Here is a 13,016-nt window from a genome sequence, read left to right on the forward strand (position 1 = left end):
AGGCGCTTATACGAGTATTCCCTCCTGCCGTTTTCTACCATTGTGTTTATTTGTGGGTGTGGTGACACCCGTTAGGGAGGTTATATACGTTAAAGCAGCCAGTCTTTTTGCGCACATCACTAAAGTACTGCTTTTTTTGTTTAAAATTAAGCTATGGCTATCAAGTCTACACTGTTTTTGTTGTATGTTTGTACTGTACTTTTGTTGTCCTGCTATTTATGCCCTGTACTTTTAAAGCACTATGGACCCCTATATATAAAGTATACTAATAGATTATAATAATTATTATAGTATTAATAAAGAATGACCCCCTCATGAGGGTCCCCTGTGGTTGCGGTTTACAGATAGGTACTTCTAATTGTGATCTGCTGGAATATCTGTAATGGTCTCCGGCCACCAGACGATCCAAGCACAGGCTATAACAGATAACTGTATCCTGATTGGATAATTGTGGAAAATCAGGAGTTGGGCGTTAGTCCTAGGACAGCACTGAGAGATCATTACAAAGGATGAGCAGCAGAGGGCTCCAGTAACTAGGGGCTAGGACCCTGTTGAAAGAGTACACATACTGCAAGGCTACACTAATATTAAAGTCTGATATTGGGGGTAATTCCGAGTTGATCGCAGCATCAAGTTTGTTAGCAATTGGGCAAAACCATGTGCACTGCAGGGGGGGCAGATATAACATTTGCAGAGAGAGTTAGATTTGGGTGGGTTATTTTGTTTCTGTGCAGGGTAAATACTGGCTGCTGTTTAATTTTTACACTGCAATTTAGATTTCAGTTTGAATGCACCCCACCCAAATCTAACTATCTGCACGTTATATCTGCCCCTCCTGCAGTGCACATGGTTTTGCCCAACTGCTAACAAATTTGCTGCTGCGATCAACTCAGAATTAGGCCCATAGTGCAAATGGGTTAGTATAGTAACTTTACTTTTCCTGATGATGTGGAGCCAAGTTAGGAGGAAGATATGGGTTTGAATCATTGACATCTAGATGGGCATGAATGATATATGGGAAGTTTGGGAGCAGACTGACAGTGAGAGAGGTATCATTATATACTGAGGTCTAGTGCACCGCTGGTATGGTCACATCGATGTATCTGCGGAGTCAATTGTGTTGCTATTAAAGCAAATCACCTACCGCCTTCAGATGATAAGGGGTAATATTCTTGGGCAATAAAGGATCGAGGATAATGATAGGAAAATCTGGTAGGTACTTTAAGCGTTTACATCCTCAGTCACTAGGGCAGCATACTGAAGGGCAAATATAAAGTACATGTTCTCTCAACACAAGCTGACACAAATGATTGGCTACACTGATGTTAAGGTGAAAAGACCTCTAATCATGAGCTACAGGGGTGGTGGGTTCAGAAATAATTTAACATGAAACAATATGGGATATGGCCCTTTTCAGTCTGGTGAAGCTATGGTATATGTTTGTTTTCTGCTGATTCTGGCTAAGTGGAACAACATGTGTCCTTTAGATAAAGCATATCAGACTAGTAGAAGGCAACTCTGCAGAAGCATGGAGTAGTTGGGCTCTCTAGAAAAGAAGACACCCAGAGTGGGATGTAGTATGCATGGCATTTAGGAAACATCCCACCACTTATTGGGAGAGCTGTCCTTTGCGATACAAGGACTTCAAGGTTTATGGCCCAAGAGTCCTTCTGCACATGCGCAAAATGACATGGGCGCTACAGGGGACACTGGGAGGAATCAGACTGTATCCCTCTCACTTAGGAAAGCCAATAGCAGCTTGGAGCTTGGACCCGGTGGGCAACGCCACCTTAAATAGTGTTGCCTACTGGGTACAAGCTCAGAAAAGTATCACATTCCCAAACTTGATACATATGGGAAATGCAGCAAATTTCCAAAATGGCTGTTATTGGATTCTTGGCTGCATTTTCCTTTTAGTATGTCTCGCTCCCAATCATGAATAGCACAGGCAGTGTGACTGCATTTCTTTCTCTCTCTCTTGAAAATTTGATACATCTCTTCCCCAGACAGAGGACCAAATGGAGTGAAATCACCCTATTCTATAGATTAGCAGGTGAACCCTCCAGGAACATAGGACACCCCAGGGCTGACTGTTAGCAGGGGTGTATCTAGGGGTCTGAGCGCCCCTGGCACAGAAAGGAACTGGCATCCCCCACCCAGGGACACAGAGGGGGGAGTTACAGATAGGCTGAGGTCAGGGACACTGAGGGAGAATTACAGGAAGGGTGCGGGTAGGGACAATGAGGTAGAGGGCTTACAGGGAGGCTGAGGTCAGGGACACTGAGGGGCAATTACAGGGAGGGTGTGGGCAGGGACACTGAGGGGGAATTACGGGGAGGGTACGGGCAGGGACACTGAGGGGGAATTACAGGAGGGTGTGGGAAGGAACACTGAGGGGGGAGTCACAGGGAGGCTGAGGTCAGGGACACTAAGGGGGAATTACAGGGAGGATTCGGGTATGGAAAATGAGAGGGAGGGGCTACAGGGAGGCTGCGGTCAAGGGCACTGAGGGGCAATTACAGGGAGGGTGCGGGAAGGGACACTGAGAGGGAATTACAAGAGTGTGTGGGCAGGGACACTGAGGGGGAAGTCACAGGGAGGCTGAGGTCAGGAACACTGAGGGAGAATTACAGGGAGGGTGCAGGCGGGGACACTGAGGAGGAATTACGAGGAGGGTGCGGGTAGGGCGCACTGAGAGGGAATTACGGGGAGGAAGCGGGCAGGGATACTGAGGGGTAATTATGGGAAAGGTGTGGGCAGGGACACTGAGAGGGAATTACAGGAGTGTATGGGCAGGGTCACTGAGGGGGCAGTTACAGGGATAGTGCGGGCAGGAACACTGAGGGGATATATGCACACATACGTACAGTTAAAAAACCCTCTCTAGGTGTGATGGCACTACGTCCCAGCAAATCCAGCTGACAAGGTGTGCTGGGACTTGTAGTCTCAACACAGCTGTACAGGCAGTAACTGGTCTAGATACCTTTCCATACAGAGCTCTTTGTAACCTGTGATCCAGACTGCCAGGATAGACCATGCACTGCAGCTACGGTACCGCAGAAAATGTACAGGTATGCTCATGCTGCACTGCTGACTGGTGCTGATTGTAGTGGCTGCTGTTTGTTGACAGACCACGTGGGACTAATGAGAAGGGGAGAGGATGAGGAAGAGAGGAGGTGACTCACCCCTCCCCATACCTGGAAGTGCCCCGCTCCCCGGCTATATTCACCATCATTGTGACCGTAGTCACAGAGAGTGTCAGAGTGCAATACGCTTCTGAGAGTCCGGCAGTGGATGAGCACTGCTAAGGGATGTACATGGTGAGAACTACTATGTCATTCTACCCCCTGGCGTGGGTGGCACTGCCGGGCGGCACCCCCCTCTTGGCCGGCGCCCCTGGCAAGTGCCATCCTGGCCAATAGGAAGATACACCCCTGACTGTTACTTACCACTACTGTACTACCTGCAAAGGAAACCGTTGTTATAATAAAACATGCACCAAAGTGATGATCAACAGTAGATACTACAAGCACAAAATGATGAGCTGATGTCTCTTTGCACTCACTCTTCTTCATCTTTGGTGGTCTCATTTCTTCGCTGCTGCCGGCAGATCATTATAACTGTGCCCACCACTGCCACACCCACAATAGCGGCGATGATTCCCCCAATGATACCACCCGTGGCACCAGCTCCAGATGTGTTCGGCTTTTCTGTGTGAGAGGAGAGAAGGAACTGGTAACTGGAAGCATGATAAATACATTACCCATTGAGCGGTCCATGAAATGCCTTTGTAAGTCGGTATGCACCTACTGTAGATATATACGCCTACCGCTACACACACTAAGCATGACAGAGGCCATGCTCCCAGCTGCAGGACTTCCAGAAACCCAGCAGCTCCTGTGTGAAACCCAGCAGCTCCCTCCCCCCTTCCCTATAATCCGGCCCTGGTGTCCATCATTTTGGCAGGCTTTTAACTAGTACTACATATTTATCATTCTTTTCTGGGTACATCTGCACCAACATAGACTATGCCGCCAGAGTCTTAATTGAGTTTTCAATGCATTTTAGAATAAATGATTGACAGTACTGCATTTAAATATGCTTCTGTCAAATGTGGAAAAGCATAATTTTCACTATCTTTCCCACTGAAAGTCAACTATTCAAAATGTAAATGCAACAAAGCAAATAAAACAATCTCATATGGCACAATGACTTTTGAAATCAGTTTACATGAGCTTAAATGTTAAAAATACATATTTTTGTTTGAAAAAATAACTAATATTCAGTGTGTTTGTAGACTTAAACCATCAATAATGACCTAGAATAATGAAAGTCTATATGGATTTCAATAGCTGAAAAAGCATCGTATAGCACAGCGATGCAAAGAGCTAAAGTAACAACTGTGTCAATGGGAGAGGTATCAAACCTTCTAAAGAGGACACGTTGAGAAGATGTTATGGGCAATTAATCAGCTTCTACCCATCATGTATCAAGTTATTTCTATAAAATGATAGCTGGAAGCTGATTGGTTGCTGCAACTTCTCACCTGTATTCTTTAGAAGGTTTGATGCATCTACCCCAAAGCGTCAATTCATTGCTCTGGTGTTGTTGGCGTACAATAAGGAAGACAAAAATCTTTTAGACAGCAATAGCAATTTGCACCACATGAAGGAATTAGTAAGGTACCGTAGGCGCAGAGTTGTATAATGCAGTAACCATTAGCAGACACATAGTGACTTTTATTGTTCCATCATGAACTTGGCTGATTAGTTGCCACGAGAACTGCACACTTCCACTATGTTAATAAATAACCTTCACTGTATAACTAAAAAAATAATTTACCTGCAATACACCGTAAGGTACTGCCAACTTCTTTAGTGTTGCCTTATTAATTATAAATGAACTGTCAAAACTAACCATTATACTATCTCATAACTATAAAGCTATCCCACAATTTGACTGCCAAGCTGAAAATGTAATGTACACGGAATTTCATTTGGACTATGGGGGGTATCCAGATATGATCGCAGCAGCAAATTTGTTAGCAAATAGGCAAAACCATGTGCACTGCAGGTGGGGCAGACATAACATGTGCAAAGAGAGTTAGATTTGGGTGGATTATATTGTGTCTGTGCAGGGTAAATACTGGCTGCTTTATTTTTACACTGCAATTTAGATTTCAGATCAGAGGCGTAACAAGGGTAGGGCGAGTGGGGCACGTGCCCTGGGCGCCTTGGCAGGCCCAGGAGAGGGGGGCGCCGCCGGCGGCCAGGGCATCATGCCCCACTCGCCCCTGTCATGCCGAAATGTGAGGGGAGGAAAGCGCAGTGTCTTTCCCTCCCCTCACCGCCGCTGCCAGCACTAGCAGCGCTGCTGTGTCCGGTCTCGAGCGGCGTTAGCCAATCAGAGCTTGCGGACTGGCTCCTGATTGGCTGCTGGTCCGCGAGCTCTGATTGGCTAGCGAACCGGCACCAGACAGCCGCCGGAGACCTGGAGCGGTGAGGGGAAGGAGAGGCGCTGCGCTGTGCTCTCCTCCCCTCACATAGATATCAACAAGCGGTGAGTGACCGGGGGGGCGGCACAGTGGGGCATATATCTGGCACTGAGTGGGGCATGTAACTGGCACTGAGTGGGGCATGTAACTGGCACTGAGTGGGGCATGTAACTGGCACTGAGTGGGGCATGTAACTGGCACAGTGGGGCATTGTATCTGGCACTGAGTGGGGCATTGTATCTGGCACTGAGTGGGGCATTGTATCTGGCACTGAGTGGGGCATTGTATCTGGCACTGTGGGGCAATGTAACTGGCACTGTGGGGCAATGTATCCGGCACTGTGGGGCAATGTATCTGGCACTGTGGGCCATTTTCAGTGACCACACCCCTTCTGGAGTGTGACCACGCCCATTTTTTCGCCGCACGCGCCTTTTGGTGTTTTTTTTGGGGGGGGAGCCATTTTCCATCTTGCCCTGGGCTCCGAAAACCCTAGCTATGCCTCTGTTTCAGATTGAACACACCCCACCCAAATCGAACTCTCTCTGCACATGTTAAATCTGCCTCCCCTGCAGTGCACATGGTTTTGCCCAACTGCTTACAAATTTGCTGCTGCGATCACATCCGACTTAGGCCCTATGTTGGATCAAGAAAGAGGAGAATCAATCATAATTTTTTTTTTCCATTTAATAAGGTATTGAAATAAATATTACTGTTTATAATATTAAATAAAAAAAATAGCTGATGTGCCTGGTATCAACCAGGTAAAGAAACATTTTACCCCTTTTCACCACCTCAGGAGTCGAATTTCAAAAAAATCCCTGCTTAGTGGGTGGCTGCAAATAACTGTCACAGTTTCCAGACCACCCAACAGGTCACATGTTCCAGGCCAGCCGGCAGGTGCACATGGAGAGTTCACCAACTGTCAAATTTTCCAGGGCACAATGGTGACGCATTGTAAAAGGCAGGCAGATGTTTTGCCACATAACTCCAAAATGAATCAACCAATTACAACACCAATATATTTCTGCAATTCTACCGACCAAGACCTTTAATTTGGTTAATTGCCCTGCTCAGACAACGGCATCATAGAAATATGTCTCTCATAAAAGTCATCCTTCTGCTATAAATATATAGATATTTAAAGTGGTGAATGACTGTTTTAAGAAGGCTCTTGGCTTTCCAAAGGTTTAATTAAAACATAGTTACAATGGATTCCTGTCCATGACACTGGTACCACATTCGGTTATAATATAATAAAAAGATACTGTAAAAACAGTTCAACAGCATCAACGCAAAAAAGAGTGATCAGCAGAAAATGTGGTTACTCCTACAGTATATGTTTTATAAACTGATGCTTGCGCTGTATCACCCAGATCAGCGGCGTAGACCGAAACTGCTCCACCAGCTGAAGAAATACTTTTAAAAAAGAGTCACCCATCAGGGGCAAGCGGTGCCATGGGCGGATTAAGGGAGGGGCGACAGGGGCGGCTGTCCCGGGGTCCTCATATTCTGCATTTTGAATTTGGAGGAATGCAGGAGTCTCCCGGCGGCTCAGCTGTGTATGTGCACAATCTCAGTTGCCCAGGGCCCGCACCAGCCTTAACCCGGCCCTGAGCGGTGCTACTGCATAGGGTGCGAGCAGAGGGGGTGCCATTGCTGCCCCATATTTGCCCAGCCCTATTTTAGGACAAGTGCAGTGCCTGTTATTGAGCACTTCTTAAAATCACATCAGGCACCTGGCTCTGACTGTGGGAGACTGGAGGAGAGAGCACCCAGCAGTTAACGGTGTGTATGTTAATGAAATAAAAAATAAAATAAAAAAAACCATGAGCAAACACATACACACACATTACACAGATTCATGGGAACATCACACAATAGCCCAAACAATCACTATATTAATAGTGATCTCAAAAACACTGTATATAGAGTAATGGTTTCCAAACAACTCTACGTAATGTATTGTGGTCTCAGAAATGTTCTGCATTGTATGGCTGTCACTGTGATGCTGTGTGTGTTCTGTATGGTAGTCACTGCAGGCTCTGTTTACTGTATTGCAGTCACAGATTTCAAGCTGTGTTATTTTATACTGTTTCTGCTGTGTGCGTGTATGTGTGGGGGTATTAATGTTATGTCAGCGATAATTATTTATGTCATTTGGAAGCAATAATGTATGTAGAGTAGTGATGTGCACCGGACATTTTTCGGGTTTTGTGTTTTGGTTTTGGATTCGGTTCCGCGGCCGTGTTTTGGATTCGGACGCGTTTTGGCAAAACCTCCCCGAAAATTTTTTGTCGGATTCGGGTGTGTTTTGGATTCGGGTGTTTAAAAAAAAAAAAAAAACCTCAAAAACAGCTTCAATCATAGAGTTTGGGGGTCATTTTGATCCCATAGTATTATTAACCTCAATAACCATAATTTCCACTCATTTCCAGTCTATTCTGAACACCTCACAATATTATTTTTAGTCCTAAAATTTGCACAGAGGTCGCTGGATGACTAAGCTAAGTGACCCAAGTGGCCGGCACAAACACCTGGCCCATCTAGGAGTGGCACTGCAGTGTCAGACAGGATGGCACTTAAAAAAATAGTCCCCGAACAGCACATGATGCAAAGATAAATGAAAGAAAAAAAGAGGTGCAAGATGGAATTGTCCTTGGGCCCTCCCAACCACCCTTATGTTGTATAAACAGGACATGCACACTTTAACAAACCCATAATTTCAGCCACAGGGTCTGCCACACGACTGTGACTGAAATGACTGGTTGGTTTGGGCCCCACCAAAAAAGAAGCAATCAATCTCTCCTTGCACAAACTGTCTCTACAGAGGCAAGATGTCCACCTCCTCCTCATCCTCCGATTGCTCACCCCTTTCACTGTGTACATCCCCCTCCTCACAGATTATTAATTCGTCCCCACTGGAATCCACCATCTCAGGTCCCTGTGTACTTTCTGGAGGCAATTGCTGGTGAATGTCTCCACGGAGGAATTGATTATAATTCATTTTGATGAACATCATCTTCTCCACATTTTCTGGAAGTAACCTCGTACGCAGATTGCTGACAAGGTGAGCGGTTGCACTAAACACTCTTTCGGAGTACACACTGGAGAGGGGGGCAACTTAGGTAAAATAAAGCCAGTTTGTGCAAGGGCCTCCAAATTGCCTCTTTTTCCTGCCAGTATACGTACGAACTGTCTGATGTGCCTACTTGGATGTGGTCACTCATATAATCCTCCACCATTCTTTCAATAATGGTGACAGAATCATATGCAGTGACAGTAGACGACATGTCAGTAATCGTTGGCAGGTCCTTCAGTCCGGACCAGATGTCAGCACTCGCTCCAGACTGCCCTGCATAACCGCCAGCGGGTGGGCTCGGAATTCTTAGCTTTTTCCTCGCAGCCCCAGTTGCGGGAGAATGTGAAGGAGGAGCTGTTGACGGGTCACGATCCGCTTGACTTGACAAGTGTCTCACCAGCAGGTCTTTGCACCTCTGCAGACTTGTGTCTGCCAGAAAGAGAGATACAACGTAGGCTTTAAACCTAGGATCGAGCACGGTGGCCAAAATGTAGTGCTCTGATTTCAACAGATTGACCACCCGTGAATCCTGGTTAAGCGAATTAAGGGCTCCATCCGCAAGTCCCACATGCCTAGCGGAATCGCTCAGTTTTAGCTCCTCCTTCAATCCGTCCAGCTGTTTCTGCAAGAGCCTGATGAGGGGAATGACTTGACTCAGGCTGGCAGTGTCTGAACTGACTTCACGTGTGGTAAGTTCAAAGGGTTGCAGAACCTTGCACAACGTTGAAATCATTCTCCACTGCGCTTGAGTCAGGTGCATTCCCCCTCCTTTGCCTATATCGTAGGCAGATGTATAGGCTTGAATGGCCTTTTGCTGCTCCTCCATCATCTGAAGCATATAGAGGGTTGAATTCCACCTCGTTACCACCTCTTGCTTCAGATGATGGCGGCGCGGGTTCAGGAGTGTTTGCTGGTGCTCCAGTCTTCGGCACGCGGTTGCTGAATGCCAAAAGTGGCCCGCAATTCTTCGGGCCACCGACAGCATCTCTTGCACGCCTCTGTTTTTTTAAAAATTCTGCACCACCAAATTCAATGTATGTGCAAAACATGGGACGTGCTGGAATTTTCCCAGATGTAATGCACGCACAATATTGGTGGCGTTGTCCGATGTCACAAATCCCCAGGAGAGTCCAATTGGGGTAAGCCATTCTGCGATTATGTTCCTCAGTTTCCGTAAGAGGTTGTCAGCTGTGTGCCTCTTATGGAAAGCGGTGATACAAAGCGTAGCCTGCCTAGGAACGAGTTGGCATTTGCGAAATGCTGCTACTGGTGCTGCCGCTGCTGTTCTTGCTGCGGGAGGCAATACATCTACCCAGTGGGCTGTCACAGTCATATAGTCCTGAGTCTGCCCTGCTCCACATGTCCGTGGTTAAGTGGACATTGGGTACAACTGCATTTTTTAGGACACTGGTGACTCTTTTTCTGAGCTCTGTGTACATTCTCGGTATCGCCTGCCTAGAGAAATGGAACCTAGATGGTATTTGGTACCGGGACACAGTACCTCAATCAATTCTCTAATTCCCTGTGAATTAACGGTGGATACCGGACCCACAATTAACACCACCGCAGCTGCCAAGACCTGAGTTATCCGCTTTGCAGCAGGATGACTGCTGTGATATTTCATCTTCCTCGCAAAGGACTGTTGGACAGTCAATTGCTTACTGGAAGTAGTACAAGTGGTCTTCCGACTTCCCAGCAGCAACAACAGCAGCGCCAGCAGCAGTAGGCATTACACTCAAGGATCCATCGGAGGAATCCCAGGCAGTAGAGGACTCGTCAGACTTGCCAGTGACATGGCCTGCAGGACTATTGGCGTTCCTGTCTAAGGAGGAAATTGACACTGAGGGAGTTGGTGGTGTGGTTTGCAGGAGCTTGGTTACAAGCGGAAGGGATTTAGTGGTCAGTGGACTGCTTACGCTGTCACCAAAGTTTTTGAACTTGTCAATGACTTCTGATGAATGCGCCCCAGGTGACGTATAAGGGAGGATGTTCCTAGGTGGTTAACGTCCTTACCCCTACTTATTACAGCTTGACAAAGGTAACACACGGCTTGACACCTGTTGTCCGCATTTCTGGTAAAATAATTCCACACCGAAGAGGTGATTTTTTTTGTAATTTGACCAGGCATGTCAATGGCCATATTCGTCCCACGGACAACAGGTGTCTCCCCGGGTGCCTGACTTAAACAAACCACCTCTCCTTCAGAATCCTCCTTGTCAATTTCCTCCTCAGCGCCAGCAACACCCATATCCTCATCCTGTTGTACTTCAACAGTGACATCTTCAATTTGACTATCAGGAACTGGACTGCGGGTGCTCCTTCCAGCACTTGCAGGGGGCGTGCAAATGGTGGAAGGCGCCACCTCTTCCCGTCCAGTGTTGGGAAGGTCAGGCATCGCAACCGACACAATTGGACTCTCCTTGGGGATTTGTGATTTAGAAGAACGCACAGTTCTTTGCTGTGCTTTTGCCAGCTTAAGTCTTTTCATTTTTCTAGCGGGAGGATGAGTGCTTCCATCCTCATGTGAAGCTGAACTACTAGCCATGAACATAGGCCAGGGCCTCAGCCGTTCCTTGCCACTCCGTGTCGTACATGGCATATTGGCAAGTTTACGCTTCTCATCAGATGCTTTTAATTTTGATTTTTGGGTCATTTTACTGAACTTTTGTTTTTTGGATTTTACATGCTCTCTACTATGACATTGGGCATCGGCTTAGGCAGACGACGTTGATGGCATTTCATCGTCTCGGCCAAGACTAGTGGCAGCAGCTTCAGCACGAGGTGGAAATGGATCTTGATTTTTCCCCATTTTACCCTCCACATTTTTGTTCTCCATTTTTTAATGTGTGGAATTATATGCCAGTAATATATCAATAGCAATGGCCTACTGTAACGTACTGCTATATATATATATACTGGTGGTCAGCAAAATTCTGCACTGTCCTCATACTATATACTGCGCACAACTACAATGCAGCACAGGAATGGATGGATAGTATACTTGACGACACAGAGGTAGAGCATTGGACTACTGTACCGTACTGCTATATGTATACTGGTGGTCAGCAAAATTCTGCACTGTCCTCCTACTATATACTGCGCACAACTACAATGCAGCACAGATATGGATGGATAGTATACTTGACGACACAGAGGTAGAGCAATGGCCTACTGTACCGTACTGCTATATATATATATATATATATATATATATATACATACACTGGTGGTCAGCAAAATTCTGCACTGTCCTACTATATACTACAATGCAGCACAGATATGGAGCATTTTCAGGCAGAGAACGTAGATATTTGCAGCACACCGAGCACAGATATTTGCAAGCACACTGAGCACAGATATTTGCAGCACACTGAGCACAGAAACAGAGAACGCAGCTACGTTCTCTCGCTATCATCTCCAATGCACGAGTGAAAATGGCGGCGACACGCGGCTCTTTATATACAATACAAATCTCGCGAGAATACAACAGCGGGATGATGACTTTCGGGCGCGCTCGGGTTAACCGAGCAAGGCGGGAAGATCCGAGGCTGCCTCGGAACCGTGTAAAATAGGTGAAGTTCGGGGGGGTTCGGATCTCAACGAACCGAACCCGCTCATCTCTAATTTAGAGATGTTGATATTTGAATTTAGAAACACCTGGGGCACATATTTTTGTATAAGCACTGCCCCGATGTCAAAAGCTGGCTATACCACTGACACAGATATCAAACTATTTCTGGCTTTTGCCCCACTCAAACAGTATGAGTGGCTCACACTGGGTTTGTCAGTTATGCCATTTCCATACTTGTTTGTGAATTATGAAAAAGGAGTTCAATAGCTATCAGCCAATCGCTGAAAATCTAATTTACCTGCAACCAAATAACTGTGCCTGTGACTACAGCACTAACTCAGCATTTGAAAACAACATTGAAACAGAGCAAATCATTAAACCCTTAAGAGTGAGCTGTATCAAACCTCGGAGAGAAATAGTGGATGGAGATAAAGTACCTATTTGCCATGTTACAGGCTGTGGGGCAGATGTATTAACCTGGAGAAGGCATAAGGAAGTGATAAACCAGTGATAAGTGCAAGGTAATAGATGCACCAGCCAATCAGCTCCAATATGTAAATGAACAGTTAGGAGCTGATTGGCTGGTGCGTTTATCACCTTGCACTTATCACTGGTTTATCACTTCCTAATGCCTTCTCCAGGCTTAGGGATATATCCATGAAGCAGTTAAAAGTGTGGAGAAATGAGCCAGTGGAGAAGTTGCCCATGGCAGCCAATCAGCATTGAAGTGATATCTATAATTTCCATACTATACAATTGTACGGAGCAGCTGATTGGTTGCTATGGGCAACTTCTCCACAGGCTCACTTCTCCACTCTTATCACTGCTTCATGAATAGACCCCTAAATACGTCTGCCCGTGTTTGAAAAATG

At 46.2% G+C, this 13,016-nt stretch overlaps 1 protein-coding gene across 1 annotated transcript in view; it reads right to left on the reverse strand.

Moving 5' to 3' along the window:
• The window catches only part of NECTIN2 (nectin cell adhesion molecule 2), a 118,598-nt gene that overhangs the window by 30,349 nt on the left and 75,233 nt on the right, over positions 1 to 13,016 (reverse strand). Inside the window, exon 6 of the mRNA XM_063942603.1 lies at positions 3,566 to 3,710. Coding sequence (XP_063798673.1) covers positions 3,566 to 3,710 — 145 coding nt within the window. The remainder of the gene's footprint in view (positions 1 to 3,565; positions 3,711 to 13,016) is intronic.

The sequence above is a fragment of the Pseudophryne corroboree genome, chromosome 10 (assembly GCF_028390025.1).
Source record: "Pseudophryne corroboree isolate aPseCor3 chromosome 10, aPseCor3.hap2, whole genome shotgun sequence".
Taxonomy (NCBI): Eukaryota; Metazoa; Chordata; class Amphibia; order Anura; family Myobatrachidae; genus Pseudophryne; species Pseudophryne corroboree.